The following is a 17,393-nucleotide window of genomic DNA, read 5'->3' as shown; positions in this document are numbered from 1 at the left end:
CTTTTGGAAATAAATCCTGTATTCTGCTCTTGGCATTTAGCTCTTTTCTGCACCTCTCTGTCTGCCAGATATTACTGATGGTGACGCAGAAGCAGCGGATATTAATGTCACGGAGAAAGCTGCCTTCCAGATCCGACAGTTTCAGGTAAGTACCACTGTGTGCTGCAAGTGTTCCAAAGCACTTGTAATTCTGGCAGAAAATGCTGTTAGTGCTCTATTGCTTGACCACAGAATCAGGTATGCACTAGCAACTCTGACACTCAGAGTCATTGGCTGTTCAGAAAAGTTTCTGATCCTTAAGGAAGGCTTTTACGGGGCAGTGTGCAGAGCAGGATTGAAGTGCACGTGCATTCAGAGAGCTCTAAGGTCGTGCAATGCAGCATAAAACATACCTGAGTAAGTTGTAGAAGTCACACTGAATCAAACGTGGACCTCTGAGTAAGCACTCAAAAAAAAAAAAAAAAAAAAAAAACAACCTGTGTGCTCCTTAGAAGATTTCTGTCTTTATATTCTTTGTCATTCTTGAACGTTGCCAATTCCTTTATATGCTGCAGTTTCTGATTATTTACTTCTTAAAACATCCCCGCAACAAGCATCAGTGTCTCTGTCCTTCCTTCCCGTGATCAGAGGTCTCTGGTGAACCAGTTCAGCAGTGCTGAAGATGACTTCAACTCCAAGGAAACGCAGTTACTTGTCACTGTTCTCTCCACTTTGTCCAAACTCCTAGACCCAACGTCTCAGCAGGTACTTCATAACCTTCTTGGGGTGGTGAGGATGTGTGTAGCAATCGTAAGTGTGGGAAGAGCATTACCAGATTGAGTTGATATCTGAGGGCTTTGATCTGGGCTTTGACGTGTGTGTGTGTGTTCATGTTCTAGCCTTCTTCTGCAGACCAGACCATGTCAAAACGACAGTTTTAGTAAGCTGTCAAGCATTATCTTGTCAAATGCCTGCAAGAACTGTTATGAACAAGTTGCTTTCCGACCCTCCCCCGTGCACATTCTGATGCTGCCTTTGGGCATCTGGAGCCCGAACTGCTTGTTTCCATGAGAAGCAACTCCTAATAGAGCCTAGGTGTGGTTTGGCTTCCACATGGGAGTAAAGCCAAAAAAGGCCAGATGATAAAGGATTGGCTGAGTGCCTAATTTATTCCATGCAAGGATGTGTTTTCTAAAGCACAGACTAGAGGTGCCCCAATTTTACATATTAGGCACTGCACTAAAATTGTGCTAGAAGTCTGGAGTCATCATTTACCTTAAATTAAATGGAGCTGTTACTCTGTCGGAGGGAAGGTGTAGCCATTCCTGTGTCCTGCATCTCAGCTTTTGACTTGTTAGTAGGTTAAGTGTACCTTGTGGAATTAAACAGAGCATGGCTGAATGCCCTTCTGCCAGAAGGGGACTCTGCTGGTCTCCCTTTGCTGTGATTCATTGTCTTGAATGACCTTGTTTTGTGTTTTTGCTTGCTTGTTTTTTTTGTTTGTGTTCTGAGTTCTGTTTCAAACCCTTAATATTTTTTCTCCTCTTATACAGTTCCTTCAGTTCCTGACGTGGACAGTCAAAATTTGCAAAGAAAATGCTCTAGGTAAGTAAGCTTTGGGGGGGGTGTTTGGATGTGATGTCTCAGGTCTGATACTAGACTTTTAAATGCTCTGCTCTTATTTCTGTTTTCATCTCTTTCTTGCAGATAGGTTCAGGTCCTATTCTGTGGCAGATTGCCATGACTTTGTGTTTATTAGCATGGCTATTAAGGAAGAAACTTCATCTCTCTAAATATTAGAGCAGCTGAAAAAAGAGAAGCCACTTACTATATTTTTTTTCTCTTGTTACTTAGTGTACCTGTTGCTCAAATTTGGATTTGTATTCTGGAAAAACATTACTCTTGCCGGAGTTTGTATTGTGCTTACTCGGTGCTTCTGAGCACTATTTTCCGGTGAGATGAGGACTCTGGTATTCCCCCTTGTAGCATTATGTGCAGTGCCCATTGCTGTAAACCCTGCTGTTGCAACTAGAGCATTTGGATAGGGTTTTCATTTACTGTTTCTAGGAGTGTAGACTTAAATCCATACTGAATCTGAGGCTTTCCCTCAATGGATGTCTGATGTTCCTGAATAGTGAAAGGATTTCTACATCTGCTAACATCCTGTTTTACTTTCCTTTCCCCACAGAGGACATCTCTTGCTGTAAGGGTTTGCTGACTCTACTTTTCAGTCTCCATGTTCTGTACAAGAGTCCTGTCAGTCTGCTGCGTGAACTTGCACAAGATATCCACGCTTGTCTGGGAGACATAGATCAGGTATGATGCAGAGTCTGCAGCAGCTCACCTCTCTTCACTTAGTCCTGTCAGGGCAGAATAGAGCAAACCACACAATAGGAGCTGAAGATTTGCTCACCAGAATTTTTCTCTCCCCCCACCAGGACATAGAAGTTGAGAGTCGGTCCCATTTTGCCATAGTGAATGCCAAGACTGCAGCCCCTACTGTCTGCGTGAGTCAAAGCAGCGTGGATAGAGCATGCTACAAGTGACTGCTAGATTTCTGTTGTGTCAAACTCTTCCAAAAACCTGTTTTGTTACTGCTGTTTCTGTCTTAGCTGCTGGTTCTGGGTCAGGCAGATAAGGTCCTTGAAGAGGTGGACTGGCTTATCAAGAAACTGAACAGTCTGGGATCAGACACATCAGGTAATAGCAGTGGCCCACTTCTTACTGTTACACCTTTGTCAAAGACAGACAAAAAAGTATTTCAGGATTCTCAGGTAACATCATCTTGGGGCCGGTAAACTCTCTGTTGAGTTGGTTTCACATCAGCAGTGAGAGTTGTCACAACCGCTGCCCCAGTTATTTTCCCTGTGCCACACTGGTGTTATGTGCACATGACAAAAAGTGGTCTTTTGTGTCTCCCACCTGCCTAATTGGTCTTGTTAGACACACATTTATATAGTGTTCCTCTCTTTTTACTAGAAGACTCTTCTCAGGCATCAAACCAAACCCAGGCTCTGGAGAAAGGTATAATTCTGCAGCTGGGAACTCTGCTGACGGTTTTTCACGAGCTGGTGCAGACAGCACTTCCTGCAGGGAGCTGTGTGGACACGCTGCTGAGAAGCCTCAGCAAGACCTACACAATCCTCACCTCCCTCATCAAACATGTGAGTGCGGCTCTGATACCAGTGGGCTGGCTGGGATCTAAGAACTTTTTCCCCACCTGCCACAGCAAGCTCGCAGTGACCCCTGGCAGCAGCTACGCGCAGGGCTGGGCTGTTCATCTCTTGCATAAAATAAGTCCTTGTTCCGTTGGCTTTTATGCACTCAGTTTTGTGACCTTTCCACAGCAGTGATAGGTATACCAGGGGAGATAAAGGAAAGCTTTTCTCCAGCTGACTTTGACTGCGCTTGGCTGAGTCTGGTTCTTTCCAGTGTCTCTTGTAAGCGCTATGTGCCACAATGAACGGCACCAACAGTATTCTCCCAGAGTTCAGCAATCCTGCCCTTGCCACTCATTCCCATCTAAGGCTCAAAGCATTGAACCTGGGGCGACTGGGACATGAGATCAGCCCGGGGAACTCATCTGAGTCAAGATGATGAATTCCCTGGAGCTCTCACAGCTCTGGAATGCAGAGGTCATTTGGGCTATAGCAAGCCACTGGGGAGGATGGCTCTTGCAAATGCTGCCCTCCTCACTGCGAGCAGTAGTGCTATGCCTGTAACCTCTACAGTACTGTATGCTTCAGCAATCATGGTTTCAGAAGAACCCAGCTTATGCTCAGGCAGTCTACAGTGTTCCTTGTTTCTTTCTGAACATTGGCATAGGAAAGAGTTTTACTTTAATCAGAAACAAGGCTTGGATGCTCTGGAAATGATACCCTGTTGTCTTCTGATTTGAGGACAGCCAGCAGCCCTCTGAGCTCCTCATCCTTTTGTCAGAACTTCCTTTTTTAATTGGCCAGTAGCAATTGAATGAGTTGCTTTGAGCCCGTGCCTGAAAGTACAGGTTGTTGGATGGGAACAGTGCATCTAGAAGAGACTCATTCATGTTTTCTTTGCAGTATATTCAAGCTTGCCGCAGCACCTCGAACACGATTCCAGGAAGGCTAGAAAAGCTGGTGAGTGTGAGCAAATTGCTGGAGGAAATGGCTCATTGCCTTGAGCTGGGAGTAACACCAGCCTCTCTGCTTCTTTGCAGGTGAAGCTCTCGGGTTCCCATTTGACCCCCCAGTGTTACTCATTCATTACTTATGTACAGGTAGGATCAAAAATAACTGGCAAAATCGTACTTCATCTGTCTGATGCTGAGTGGTGAATCAGATGCAGTGCATGGGCACCTTTTGGGATTATTAATCTTCTTGACATGAGTTGAGTGTCTTATATTTTAAGTTTTAATATGTCAAATAATAGTGTAAGACATTTCAGTACCATTGGGACCAGGCATGTTGATTTCTAGCTGAGCAGGGAAGGAAGAAAACGTTTAGGGAACTGGTTTTTAGCTTTCTAATTTTTTATTTCCCCTTCTGTTCATGTGGCTTTTTTGGATGCACTTGATACTGCTGTTAATCACAGTGGCAAGTAAAGGTCAAGGGCACTGCAGTCATCACAATACAAAGCGCTGTGGGTGCCAAAGACAGCAACCTGGGATGAGATTTGTCTGTTTAGACAGGAAGTGGGTGGTTGAGTGAGGACCAAAGGACTTGGAAACCACACCTGGCATGCTGGGGAAAATACAGTGGCATGCAAAGCTATTGTTCCTGGGGATGTCTCACACATACATGCTTCTGAATGTATAAACCATGAAGTTATTTTCTTTCCTTCCTTTTTTTTTTGTGAGATTCCATCCTTACATACTGCCTTTCTGTCATGTAGCTGGTAAATGCTGTGTTAGCTGGCTAGAGCAAAGACTTCTGTGGCCTTACTTGGCTGGCCTTTCCTTCCCTATGTACCCTCTAATGCCACATCTTTGGGCTTCCTTCTTTAGAACATTCATAGTGAGAGCTTAAGCTTTGTGGAAGAGAAGAAAAAGAAGAAGAAAGAAGATGAAGCTGCTGCAGTCTCCACAGTCATGGTGAGATTGTCTTGCTCTCTGTTAGAATACAGGCTACATATGAACCTGGGATCGTGCCTCAAGGCTTGCTTTGCCTGGTGGCTTCTTAGAGATCACCAATGACACATTGTCATTTGGGCCTTTAAGTAAAAATCCAATTTCTGCAACCTGAACTTCAGAGAAAAGTTTACGAAAAACAAAACAAACAAATACTAAATGCAGGCTAAAAGCTCCCAGGGATGGAAAGAGGTCAAGTCTGGATAGTTTGTGTTGTCTGACTATTCTATGTTTGGGGTAAGCTATGAAATTACAGAAATTGAAAAAATTATTGGAGCTAATAGAATATGCTAGTCAAGGGTTAATTAATTTTGTCAGTACATTTAAAGATAAAATACTAGATTCCGTTAAAGTAAGGCAGCTGATACTGACTGGCTAATTTTGTTGGGAGCAGGTAAGCAGCAGGCTGGCAGGTTCCTGGCCTTTTGTGTCCTCTGTTTATGCTCCTTGTTGGTGTTTCCTCTGGCTTGTCTGTTGTCCCAGACATTCCTCTGATGCTAAGTGTTTCAAAACCACAAGCCTGATCTTTCTAGCCACTTCCTGAGCGTGTGGAAATGTTAAGAAATGCTGCATATCCTTTTGCCACTCCCCTGTCAGCATGGGGAACAAACATCAGTGGTGTAAAATATACAGGGCAGAAATGTGATGAAACAGCAGTGTGCTTATTGCCTGGAAAGCTTAGGCTTAGAATGTCTTTGCAGAGCTGGAGCAGAGTGAGTTCTGCTCTGGCTGTCAGGCATATCGGGGCTGTGGACTGAGGAAAGAAACAGATATATGTGGAAGAGCCTCGCTGCAGAACCACTCTGGGAGGCAGTTTAAACCCAGTAACAAACTGGCAAGGCTTGGTGAGGCAGGACTGCTATGGAAAAAGGCTACTGAAGACACTTTTCTGAACTGGAATGGTTGTGGCCTTCATGTCATGCTACAGCATGAATGGCTTTTAGGGGAATCTAAACTGGTAGAAATACAGGTGCTGCTTTAGTGCCATAGCTGGGATGCTTGTTAGTGATAACTGCACAAGGGAGTCTTCATGCTGTTCACTTCAAATCTGACCTTCTCCCACCTTTCTGCATTTCAGGCTAAGGTGCTTCGGGATACCAAGCCAATCCCCAACCTGATTTTTGCAATAGAGCAGTATGAGAAGTTCCTTATCCACCTCTCCAAGAAATCAAAGGTAATGTAAAGCAGAGGGCTTCTGTGATATGATCTCAATGGAACAGTGGTCCCATGGCATGGTAGAAGGCTAGTGCTGTTTCACTTTATAAAATAATTTTTTTTAAAAAATCACTCCATTGCTGCTCAGATCAGGAAAATGTAAGAACCTTACCCTTCTTTCAGTCTTTGCTGTTGCCCTGATATCAGCAGGGATCAACAGCAGTAGTGCCTGTGACATGTTACCTTGGGCTTTCTGGGCAAGCAGAAATATGCTGCCTTACCTCATCCCACACCCCGACTGTTTCTTAAACAGGAGGGAAATGTACCAAGATGAGGTACTACCTGAGAGTCTGAATAATTGGCAAGTACCGGGCTCTTGTAAAAACATAAATGGGCCACTGGATTCCGTAGGGGCAGGTGCTTTTTCATCTATTTCTTGCTTCGGTCCTACATCATTATCAGATAAACTTCATTCTAGTTCTGTGTGTAGGACTAGGCAAGGTAGAAAGTTAAGAAGCTTATGCCATATGCCCTGCCCCCTTGGTTGCTGCAGGTGAACTTGATGCAGTACATGAAGCTAAGTACCTCCCGGGACTTCCGCATCAACGCATCCCTGCTAGACAGCGTGTTGCAGGAGCATAACACAGAGGATGCTGAAAATGAACCAGACAATGACCAGGTGAGAACTCATTTACCTGCTGTTACTGCTGGATTTCTGCTGTCCTGCTGCCACGTGTATGTGTGAGCTGTTTAGCTGTATGTAAAACTAGGCCAGTTTAGTCTCGCTTGGGTTAGCCCTCGCTTCAATACTAAGCTAACGGGAGTGAGCAAATAGGCCTGAAGTGTTCCCTACAGTCCAGCCCTCTGCCTTGAGTGACCTTAGTGTCCATGTACCAGTTAGCTGCATGCCTGGTCTTAAGCAGGACTGTTTGTAAACCTTCCTGTTTGCCTGTGCCTGTTTCAGCAAGCAGAGAAGTCTGTCAGCATTGCCTGAGGCCCAGACACTGCTGGGGAAGGTAGCACGACTTGTGCTGGACAAAAGATACACCACATTCCTTTGCTGATTGTCCAGGTTTTATTGGTGTGCTTTTGCCCATATTTCCCAGAGTATAATCAGCATCACCAAGCCAGAATCCAGCACTGAACGAACAGGCCTTGTCTTGTGCCGTTCAGAACCTGGGGTCTGAATTCCAGCATGAATTAAAGAGGGCTGGGGGAAAGTTTCAGTAGGTGAGAGGAGTTCCCTATTTCAGGCCACTTTTGCTAGGGAGGAAAAAGTGCTAAATCCTGTTCTGTCAGTCTGCTTTCTTACAGTAAATGTTCATTAGAGTACTCACACAAAAACATTCACACTTGGTACTGCTACTCTCTCCTTCTCCCTCCAGTCCACCACAGCAGAGCAGCCAGATGAGAACCAGGAACCCAAAAAGAAAAGGCGGCGAAAAAAATAAAGGTGTGGTTGCCACTGCTGCCCCCTCCTTCTGCAGTGCGTGTTCTGTGTCAGATTCACCTTGGTCTTGAAGAACCGTGTGTACAAAGAGAGTAGTTTGTTGTTTCTCTTGTCAAATACTTAAGACTTCTTTCTTCATGCCCAGGGGTGTGCAAACAGTGACTCCTGTGAAGCATCTCAGGTATTAAAGCTGGCTGCTGCCCTCAGAAATGCCTCCGCCATTCAAACACGCTGCTACCACCGTTCTCTTCTCCAGGAACATCTCTTCTTCCAGCAAAAAGCAAGCAGCTCAACCAGGATCAGTCCCTGACAAAAGATGTGCTTCTGAAAGGACAGCTGGCTTCTGGCACGCTCTCTGGACAACTGTCATTCTGGAACTCAAGCGTCATCACTTCTTTTCCAGCGAACCTTTGGTTATTTCAAGAAGCTGATATATATCCAGTGCTTCTCCTGGAAGACAATGGGACAATGAGTTCCTTGCATTCTGCAGTACAGTTACAGACTGTACAACATACGAATAAGAGAGTAACAGTAATTACTTGCTTTTAGTTCAGAGCATGTAGCACAGAAAACCTTAAGTTTATTCAAACTTCTGGTTTGTATGGTGCTGTGAGTGCAGCAAAGAGGGGCTGTTCTCCCTTGGAGCTGAAGCTCGCTGCTGTGCGTAGCACCCAAGAAGCAGAGAGGTGCCAGCTTCCTCTGGAGAGCCAGCAGTATGGGCTGTGTTACATTCTTGCTGACCCTGACGCACTTATTTAATTTGCTTTGTTCTTGATGAGAACACAAGGACCCTTTTTTCCCACGAAACCCAGATTCCTTTTCTGAAAGCACACCACCTGTAAAACTCCTAATAAAGGCTGCTTAAGGCTGAAATGTCTGATGTGTTCAATAACTGACAGAACAAATCCGAGGACAAGTTCCTCTTATCTGGCAAAACGTTGCTGCGTAGTGAGGAGGTGCTATTTAAAGCAGCTCCCGGCCAACCATTAAATGTTTGTTTGCAGCAGTTAGAAGGTTACGTCAGGTGCACATAGGGACAACTGTAAGCCTCGGGACTGCTGGGGAAGAACACAGCCCTGCCAAGGCTGACGCGTGCAGCATGGGCTGGGCGCTGAACCCAGCTCTGCTGAGCTGAGGGACTGGGGAAGGAGGGAAAGCAGTGAATGCCAGAAATGTGTAGGCCTGGAAGATAAAAACATACACAACCCTAGAGCTATCTCATTTCAGAGTGGGAACAAGTCAGTCTCAGGCTGAATTTAAAAGACTAGAGGAAAGCGCATCTCCCTTCTGAGGGGCACAAAGCAAACTTGTGCATGAGCTGACAGAGCCAAGCTCCGAGTTCTCTACCAGAAATAGCTGGAAGCAGCAGCACAAACTGCTCGGGCACTGAGAAAGGGGAGCCGGGCAGAGAGGGGCTGGTATCAGGGCAAGGGGGGGGCTGAGGCACTGGGGCTGAAGGGATGAGCCCCTGGGGAAGGGCTCTACCTCCAGCAGCAGGGAGGCTCCTGCAAGGCCTCCAGCTTTTAGAGGGGATGGAGCTCGAACGGCTGCTGCTCACCTTGAGGGATGCCGTACTTCTTCTCCATCCCCGTGGGGTTTGATGGCGTCACGCAGTTCATGGTCACCTCCTTCCTTAAGCACCGGTCAACATCCACAGCGCTGAAGAATGCCACCGACTGCGGCAGGTCCTGGAGGCCCAGCTTGTAGGCAAACATGCACCTGGAAACACGAGAGCAAGTGGGGCCGTGCCACACTGCACACGGCTCTGGCACACCTGGGCGCAGCAGGCAGGGTGGCACAGCCCAGCAGGGAAGGGAACAGGGGTGTCAAATTATGTCCCATCGTGTCCCAGGCAGCAGAAAATTCCTTGTAGGCAGCACCCCTTGGGGAAAGAAAAAAGCCAGGGAGGCTGCTTAATGGAGAAGCTTATTGCCCAGCCCTTTCACCACGAGCACCGCTTGTTCTCTGCTGGGGAAAGAACTCCGTGGCCTTTTTTGAAAGGCAGAAACCAGCCACCACTTAAAAGTTAGAGCGAGCCCGCTAACTTCTCTCACGCTCAGCCAGCTCTCCTCTCACTGCACGCAGGGGGCTTTGATCAGCCGCAGGTTCGGCTGGAACAAAGGCAGCCTCACAAAACCCCGGTCAGCCCTCGTCACAGATTGCTTTGCACCCATGTCAGTCAGCGGCTGGAAGACAAAGTGCTTTGAAAGTGCCGGTTAGCAGGAGGGTCAAGGAGTGCCAGAGGAGCGGTGGGAGGAACGGAGCACCACTAGGTTCAGCCTCCTAGGAAGAAAGGACAAACCCAGCCCTTCACTTCTGGCTAATCCTCCCACGCAGAGCAGATGCTGGATTTTCCCAGCAGGAAGCCCTGTGCTCGCAATAGCTGGGATAAAGGCACAAACATCAGGGCGGCTTCCCCCGCTGCGAATGCTGCCTGGGCACAGAAAAGCTGTTTGCTGTATCCTTACCTCAGCCCGGCAGAAAATAGCTCTGCTTTGGGCCAACTCCTCTATAAACCACACGCCATAAAGCACGGGGAAGGGGATTGTGTAGAGCTGACGGGAGCCACAGCCCCATGTAAAAGGAGGAGATGCGCTCAGGACTGGCCCCAGGAGGTCTCCCAGCCCCACAGCTCCCAGCCCCACAGCTCCCAGCCCCACAGCTCACCGTGTCAGCAGGTTGGTGATCTGCAGGGCCAGGGCGGCCCGGTAGCGGTCCTGCTCCTGGACCAGGTAGCGCACCTCGTCGTGGATGCTGATGCAGAAGCGCCCGTTGATGTCGAACTCCTCGAAGAGCCACTTCATGGAGACCAGCATGAGGTGCAGGTAGTCGACGGCCGAGCTCTGCACCACCCAGTTCACTCTGCTGGTCAGAAACTGGGGGCAGGAAACACAGAAATGCTCTGAGAAACACCAGGAGAAACACTTGGAGAAATGCTCTGAGAACCACGAGGAGAAACGCTTGGAGAAATGCTCTGAGAAACGCTCGGGGCCTGGGCCTGTTCCTCTCAGAGGGGCACAGGCTGTTCAGTCAGGGTTCCTGTTTCCCCCGGCACACAGATAAAGAAAAGGGGAACAGGATCCACCACCTAGAGGTTTCTTCTGCAGCTCTGAGGGGTTTGCAGGGTTTCCTGCGCCTCAGGAGGGCAGAGCTGGGGTTCACCACAGCAGCAGAGCCCCGGCCTTACCTCGCCCTTGGCCACGGCGGGCTCCAGCGCCCTGCTGATGTGGCAGCCCAGCACCGGGGTCTGCGGCGAGGAGGACAAGGCGATGCTCTCCAGCTTGTTGAACATTTCGGATTCGGTGCCTCCAGCCCACACCCGGTGGCCCACCACGTCCCACTTCTTTCTTCGGGACCTGTGGGGGCAGAAGACGGGTTTGCTGGAGTCTCAAACACCCTCATACGGTTTGGGGCAGCCAGGGGAGGCCCCGCAGCCATCTGCTGCTGCTCACAAACTGGGAGAGACTGGGAGCATCCCAGTCCCATGGACAGGGGTGGACCTGAGACAGCTGGCACCACCCAACCCCTTCTTTGCCCACCAGCCACGGCTTTCCTGCCTCACGCCCCTGTCCCACAAGCACCATTTGGGGTCAGAGCAACTCACTTTCTCACAGCTTCCCTCTGGAGCCGGTGGACATCCCGGGCTGACACCGAGCCGTCTTCTGCCCTGTCCACGGCCAGGTCCAGCTCCTTCACCAGCCACTCGCCCTCCTCGCTCAGATGAAACCTGGGCAGCAACATCCAGGCGGGGGTAACCCACAGCCGGGTCCCATGGGACACCGTCCCCACGCACCCTGCAGCCCCCCGGCAGCACCCACCTGCGGATGCCCTTGGTGACCGCGTACATCTGCTGGGCTTTCTCACGCGCCTGCTCCTGCGTCAGCCGGTGGTTGAACTGCATCAGCAGGCGCTCGGCGAAGGGCTGCCCGGCCCCGTAGATGCGCCCGTAGTTGAAGACTTTGGCGTGCTCCCGGCTGATGCCCACCGTGGCGGCCGTCTTGCTGTGCAGGTCCGTCCCGTTGCTCTTCTTCCCCTGCAGGGTCATCCAGCCGAAGGCCGTGCACCCTGCGGCGAGGAGGAAGGAAGGGGCCGCATGCTGAGCGTTTTGGGGTGTTGATGCCCCACCTGGGGGCCCTGCTCACCGTGCATGCCGGCGAAGTGCGCCTCGCCCAGGATCGCCGCTATCCAGAGCTCCTGGGAGTCCACGTCCGCGCCCACCAGGGAGTAGCCGGGTGGTACCTGGACCATGGCTTTCAGCTCGCTGCCCACACGGTCGGCCTGCAGGACGTTGTGCCCAGCTCAGCACACCCCATGCAACACCCCCTCCTCCTTCTCTTCCTCCTGCTGCTGCATCCCAGCACGACTCCCACCTGCCCCAGCTCCGTTTTCCCATACGGAACACACCCACCGCCCCAAAACGCACAGACACCCCCCTTGCCATGCCCCGAACCCCCGCAAGCGCGGCCGTACCCGGGCGTTGCTGGCTGTCAGCCACGTGGGCTCCACGGCCCGCCGGGTGATGGTGCCCGCGGTCACCACCTGCGGCAGGATGGCTCCGTAGTCGTCCTCCTCGTTGTAGTCCGGGTGCCTGGGACAGGGGCGCAGGGTGAGCGCCAGCCCGATGCAGCTCTCAGCTCTCCCAGCACCATCCGTTCCTCTCCCTACCTGGTGACGGCGCGAGGCAGCTCCCCTTTCTTCAGCCACACCACCATCTGCGAGCTGCGGAGACACGTGAGGGCACACGGGGTGCTGAGCAGCTCCGAGCAGCTGCAGGGACTCATACACACATATACGTACTCCGAGATGTGTGGGAAGGTGGCGACGGGGCCGGGGCTGCTCACCTGATCCGCTTGTGAGCGTTCCTCCAGAAGGAGATCATTTTGTTGATCTCCAGGGCTCTCGTCCCGTGGGTGCGTCCCACGGCAGCCCGCAGGGTGCCGTCCTCCATGCGGGGCAGGAAATCCTTGGCAAAGGGGCTCCCGACGTTGTTGGCGTTCCCGTCCTTTAGCAGCAGAGATTTTGGGGCTCAGCGTGCCACCACGCGGCGTCAGCACAGCCCCGTGTGCCCTCCCGCCCCAAGGGATGGGATCAGGGACAACGGAGGAGAGAGCAGGACGTGGGGAGGAGAGCCAGGCCGTGGGGCAGGGTGATACAGCCCCGTGTGCCGGGGAGGGCTCAGCACCAAGCCCCCGACTTGCCTTGTGGGGCAGCTTGAAGAACCAGCACCCGGGGACGTCGACGTCGTTGTAGGGCCCATTGCCGTGGTGGTACGAGGGCCGGCTGTCCGCCTCCACCAGCTCGCACTGCTCGTCCCCTTCCTCCTGTGACCGGTGACACGAGATGTGGGGGGCAAACTGAGGAAAGGGGGACGGATGCAGGGTCCCATCCCCGCAGCAAAGCCCATTTACCTGCGCCAAGCTCTGGTCCGCCCTGCCCACGTCCCCCTCCAGCTGGCTCAGCTCCTCCACCTGCGGCACAAAGGGGCCACCCCAAGAAGGACCAGGTTAGGCACGTTATTAAAGGGTTTTTCTCACTGCTGGTTTTTACAGGTGGTTACATTGGAGAAAGCCCAGCCCCAGCACCAGGCGGCTTCCTCCCAGCAGGGCCCCCCAGCCCGTCACCTTCTGCCACATGCTGCTGCCATCCATCACCAGCAGCTCGTCCTCCACGCTCGCCTCCTCCGGGGGCTGCTCCCGGTCCTTCTCCAGCCGGTGCTGCCGGCACAGCTGCTCGATCGCCCTGCCGGGGCAGAGAACACGCACCCACCATGAGGACGTGGCCACGCACCGCAGGTGAGCCCCCAGAGAGCGCCCCCAGCACCCCCCTCACCTGTGGGGGCACAAGGGCCCCCCCTCCTCCGGGGGGGCTGCGGGCAGGTTGTCCTGCCGCCCCGGCACCAGGTAGCCCCAGCCGTGTTTCTCCGAGTAGTGCAGGGGGAACCCGTCCCAGGCCAGGCGCATCAGCTTGGGGGTCACCCGCATCTGCAGGCTGATGAGGCTGGGCCCCGGCACCCAGCCCTCCTCCTCCAGGCGCGGGCACAGCTTGCGGTACCACCTGGGGGGGTGACACGGGGGGATGTGATGGGACAGGGAGCACGGAGCGAGCCCCCGGCACCCCCGCGGTCCCCAGCTCACCTCGGGTGGCCGGGGAGATGCTGCAGCTTCTTGGGCTGCAGCGTGACCGTGTCCTTCAGGCGCTGCAGGAGAGCGCTGCCCTCGGGGGCTGCTTTCAGCTCCTCGTCCTCACTGGGGGGGCCGGGGTCTGGCGGGGCACAAAGAGCCCTGGGATGAGCATCCCTTGAGTCCCAAATCCCCCCGACCCCTGCGCTCACCTTCCTGCCACTCCTGCACCACTCCTGCTCCGGAGGCTTCGCCTTCATTCACCTTCTGATTCTTCTTCTTCCTCGGGGGCTTCTTCTGCTTGAACTCCTGCGTGTCCCACTCCAGGTCCCAGAGCCAGGGGTCCTCCTTGTACCTGCCGGCACACCACAGCTGTGCTCCAGCACCCACGGGTGGGGGCACGGCCCCGTGCCCTCCCCTGGCCCCGGTACCTGTCCCCGTGCAGCAGCTGGCAGGCGTCGTTGGCCAGGTTCATCAGGGATTTCTTCATCTCCTTCTGCAGCTCCTCGTAGGTGCCCTGGGCATCGTCCAGGTACCTCTGCCAGTTGCCGTTGACCGGCAGGTAGGACACCCCCATCTCCAGCATCCCTGCGAACGTCACGGGGTGGGGGCACCTGCAGCCCAAGGCAGCCCCGAATTAGGTTCCTCCCGGAGGGGAGCTGCCCTCCAAGCACGAATGGCTGCTTGCTCCTCACCCACAGACGGGGCCGAGAGCCTCCTGGAACAGGGCTCAGCACCCGCCCGGCCTCCCCAGGGACAGATCAGCCACATCCCGTCCCCAGCAGGACCACGGTGCCCCCAGCCACCAACTGGGACCTCTCACCTCTCCATGAAGAGCGGCAGCTGCTCCTGGAACACCTCGTGGGTGGCCTGGACATCGCGGGCGCAGTACGACATCAGGTCCTGGGGGCACGGCACGGCGTCACCGGGAGCAGGAGGCAGCCACAGCCCCCAGCACGGCTCACACGCGCACCCAAAGCCCTTGCATCGAGACGGGAAGCACCCCGCAGCTCCTCCCGCCCCGTTCCCATCCCCAGCATCACCTGGAAGTGATCCCTGATGTCGGCCATGGTCCCCTTCACAAACAGCTCCCGCGCCTCCTTCTCCAGGGGCTCCCCGCCCACGTAGAGCGCGTGCACGTCCGCCAGGTTGTTGATGCTGCTGACGTGCACCCAGTCCCACGCCGTGACCTGCTGGGCGCAGAGGACAACCACGTGATTTCATTTCATTTTAACCCGTGCCCACCTGGAAGGTGCTGGGAGCGATTCGCCCAGCAGAGCCCACCCCAAATCCCTGGGCACCCCCGGCCGCAGGAGGCGGGCAGCGGCTCAGCCCCGTACCCACCGCCGGCCCCTCGGCTTTGCTGCGCGTCTTCTTGATGTGCTGCTTGACCTGCTGCAGCCCCTTCCTCTTGCCGTGCTTCGCAGCCATCCAGAGGCTGCGCTGGAAGCCCGTCAGCCCCGAGATGGCCATGTGCATGCTCATGGTGTCCAGGAAACGCACCCGGGAGCCCTGCCAGGAGAGAGCAGAGGTGGTGCGGGGCATGGCGGAGGAGGAACGGTGCTGCAAAACTGCTGAGCTGCGAGGCCTCGCTCAGGATGCCTGTGCCGTGGCAAAGCCTTGCCTCCCAGCACCCCTCTCCTGAGAGCCCGGAGCTGCCTGGGGCCACCTTGGAGCTCGTGGCAAACACGAGCGCTTCCCTGTAAACCCTGCCCGCCGCAGCCCCTTGTGCAGGGGACAAACGCAAGGCACGGGGCTGGTGCTGCCAAACGAGGCGAGCACAGCCTGGGGGTTCTCGTGCATAACAGCATCGCCAAAACCCCCCCCGAAGAGCTGATGCAAATGATCTGGGAAGCAAACCCCAGGTGCCAGCACGAAGCATCGGCACGGGTCTCACCCAGCCCTCGTTACACGCAGCCAGAGGAGCAAAGCGGGCAGGACGAGCCCCCGCAGGACAGGGCACCTGGATGAGGTACTGCTCCTTGATGAACGCCCGATCGAAGGCCACGTTGTGCCCCACCACCACGCGCTCCGGCCAGTCCTGCCGCCCCGCACAGCCGGCGCCCGCGGCGCTCTCCAGCGGGATGAGGTCCGCCAGGGTCAGGCGGCTGGACCAGGAGTAGCGCTGCTCCAGCAGCCTCCTGCTGCACCACGAGTACCTGCGGGGCACATCAAAGCCGCTCAGGGGCTGCACGCCGAGACCCGCAGGGGACCCTAACCCCCCCCCCCCCCCGGCATCTCACCAGGCGTGCGGCGAGACCGCGACCGCCAGCGTGGGGCAGTGCCCGTCGGCCAGGCACACCTCCACGTCCAGCACCACCGCCCGATCCTGGGGGAAGTCGACGGGCTCCGGCCGGCCGTCGGGGCCGTAGCGGGTCCAGCCGAGCTGCCAGGCCCAGCTGGGGGGCGCGGGGGGCAGCCGGCAGCGCAGCAGCTCCTCGGCAGCCTCCAGGTAGGGCAGGCTCTGCTTCTGGGCCAGCAGGCGGAAATGCTCGTCGATGTTGTCCCCGTACATGCGGGGCAGGCGCAGCTCCACGTCGGGCAGCGCCGAGGTCTCCTTGCCCCACAGGTCGTGGCGCTGGAGGTGCTCCACGCTGCGCCGCACGGCCGCCTCCGAGTAGCACGCCTGGGCCCCGCGGAAGATCTGCTCGTGCAGGCTGCGGGACAGCATCTGGATGTTGAGCGGGTTCACGCGCCGCTGGCTTTTCTCCGCATCCTCAGCTGTGCTCTCTGGCAGCGGGTGGCTGGCGAAGGAGCTGGAGGCGCGGCGCCGGGGGCCGCTGCGGTGCAACACCGAGCCTCGCCGGAGCACACGCCGCATGGTGCCCGCTGCGGGAGCCCCCGGCCACAAGGGCCTGCGGGAGGAGCAACAGCAGGAGGTGAGTTCTGCACCGCTGCCCCTCGGCCCCTCGCGGGACAGCCCCGACAGCGGCCGCAGCACGCACGGCCGGGCCGCTCGAGGCAGCGTGCGGCCCTCCCTGGGTTGTGCGCAGCCCGCTGCAGGCGTGCACCCGCCCTGCATGCACGCACACCTCTTGGCATTACTTCGGGCACCGCCCCACGGCAGCACGGAACCCACCTGCGGGCGTGCACGGCCCTAGGGGCGCGCACTGACATCTCCCGCAGCTGTGCACCACCCTGCAGGCGTGCAACCCCCCCAGCAGGCGTGCAAACCCCCCTGCAGGAGTGCAAACCCCCCTGTAGGAGTGCAAACCCCCCGGCAGGCGTGCAACCCCCCACGGGCGTGCAACCCCCCACGGGCGTGCAAACCCCTTGCACGTGGGCAAAAACCCCACAGACGTGCAACCCCCCTTGCACGCATGCAACACCCCCGCAGGCGTCCAAACCCCTCGCACGCGTGCAAAGCCCCCCCCAGCCGTGCAACCCCCCCCCCGTGCCCGCGCACCCCCCGTGCACGCGCGCAGCCCGTTCCCGCCGCCCCGCCCCGCCCGCGCCCACCTGGGCCCAGCGCGCGCCGCCCGGCCCCGTCCCGCGGGCGGAACCAAGCGGGAAGCGCGCGGGGGAGCTTCCGGCCGCCGCTGACGTCCCCGCGCCGCCCGGCGCGGCCCGGGCCCCCCCCCCC

At 55.3% G+C, this 17,393-nt stretch overlaps 2 protein-coding genes across 3 annotated transcripts in view; one reads left to right on the top strand and one right to left on the bottom strand.

Moving 5' to 3' along the window:
* Positions 1-8,564, top strand: part of FANCI (FA complementation group I) — a 25,212-nt gene extending 16,648 nt beyond the window's left edge. The window contains exons 25-37 of one of the 2 annotated variants that reach the window (XM_035335990.1): positions 69-145; positions 628-744; positions 1,533-1,584; positions 2,168-2,295; positions 2,418-2,486; positions 2,592-2,679; positions 2,962-3,143; positions 4,041-4,097; positions 4,178-4,237; positions 4,964-5,050; positions 6,165-6,260; positions 6,795-6,920; positions 7,627-8,564. In XM_035335990.1, coding sequence (XP_035191881.1) covers positions 69-145; positions 628-744; positions 1,533-1,584; positions 2,168-2,295; positions 2,418-2,486; positions 2,592-2,679; positions 2,962-3,143; positions 4,041-4,097; positions 4,178-4,237; positions 4,964-5,050; positions 6,165-6,260; positions 6,795-6,920; positions 7,627-7,692 — 1,205 coding nt within the window. In that variant the 3' untranslated portion in view covers positions 7,693-8,564. Of the gene's footprint in view, positions 1-68; positions 146-627; positions 745-1,532; positions 1,585-2,167; positions 2,296-2,417; positions 2,487-2,591; positions 2,680-2,958; positions 3,144-4,040; positions 4,098-4,177; positions 4,238-4,963; positions 5,051-6,164; positions 6,261-6,794; positions 6,921-7,626 lie in introns of both variants that reach the window. The other variant, XM_035335989.1, reaches the window with a different exon arrangement.
* POLG (DNA polymerase gamma, catalytic subunit) lies at positions 7,298-17,393 on the bottom strand. The gene is made up of 23 exons (XM_035335992.1): positions 17,270-17,393; positions 16,054-16,649; positions 15,774-15,969; positions 15,155-15,322; positions 14,854-15,000; positions 14,634-14,713; positions 14,242-14,424; positions 14,023-14,165; positions 13,826-13,952; positions 13,521-13,745; positions 13,313-13,430; positions 13,100-13,159; positions 12,890-13,012; positions 12,533-12,693; positions 12,357-12,410; positions 12,162-12,279; positions 11,834-11,969; positions 11,510-11,756; positions 11,296-11,418; positions 10,879-11,047; positions 10,359-10,567; positions 9,250-9,410; positions 7,298-8,141 (listed from the first exon to the last, which is right to left on the bottom strand). The coding sequence occupies exons 2-23, from the start codon at positions 16,629-16,631 to the stop codon at positions 8,080-8,082; spliced, it is 3,588 nt and encodes a 1,195-aa protein (XP_035191883.1). The 5' UTR covers positions 16,632-16,649; positions 17,270-17,393; the 3' UTR covers positions 7,298-8,079.

Source organism: Oxyura jamaicensis, chromosome 10, assembly GCF_011077185.1.
Source record: "Oxyura jamaicensis isolate SHBP4307 breed ruddy duck chromosome 10, BPBGC_Ojam_1.0, whole genome shotgun sequence".
Classification (NCBI taxonomy): Eukaryota; Metazoa; Chordata; class Aves; order Anseriformes; family Anatidae; genus Oxyura; species Oxyura jamaicensis.
Note: the sequence above shows the minus strand (reverse complement) of the source record. Positions and strands in the feature narration are given on the sequence as shown.

Excerpts from the sequence above, each read along its gene's own strand:
- POLG (XM_035335992.1), bottom strand. The coding sequence starts at position 16,631 with ATGCGGCGTGTGCTCCGGCGAGGCTCGGTGTTGCACCGCAGCGGCCCC. Across the intron at positions 12,694-12,889 it reads TCTTCAAGCTGCCCCACAAG|GACGGGAACGCCAACAACGT; the intron begins GCAAGTCGGGGG and ends CTGCTGCTAAAG. Across the intron at positions 11,048-11,295 it reads CAGAGGGAAGCTGTGAGAAA|GTCCCGAAGAAAGAAGTGGG; the intron begins GTGAGTTGCTCT and ends CTGCCCCCACAG.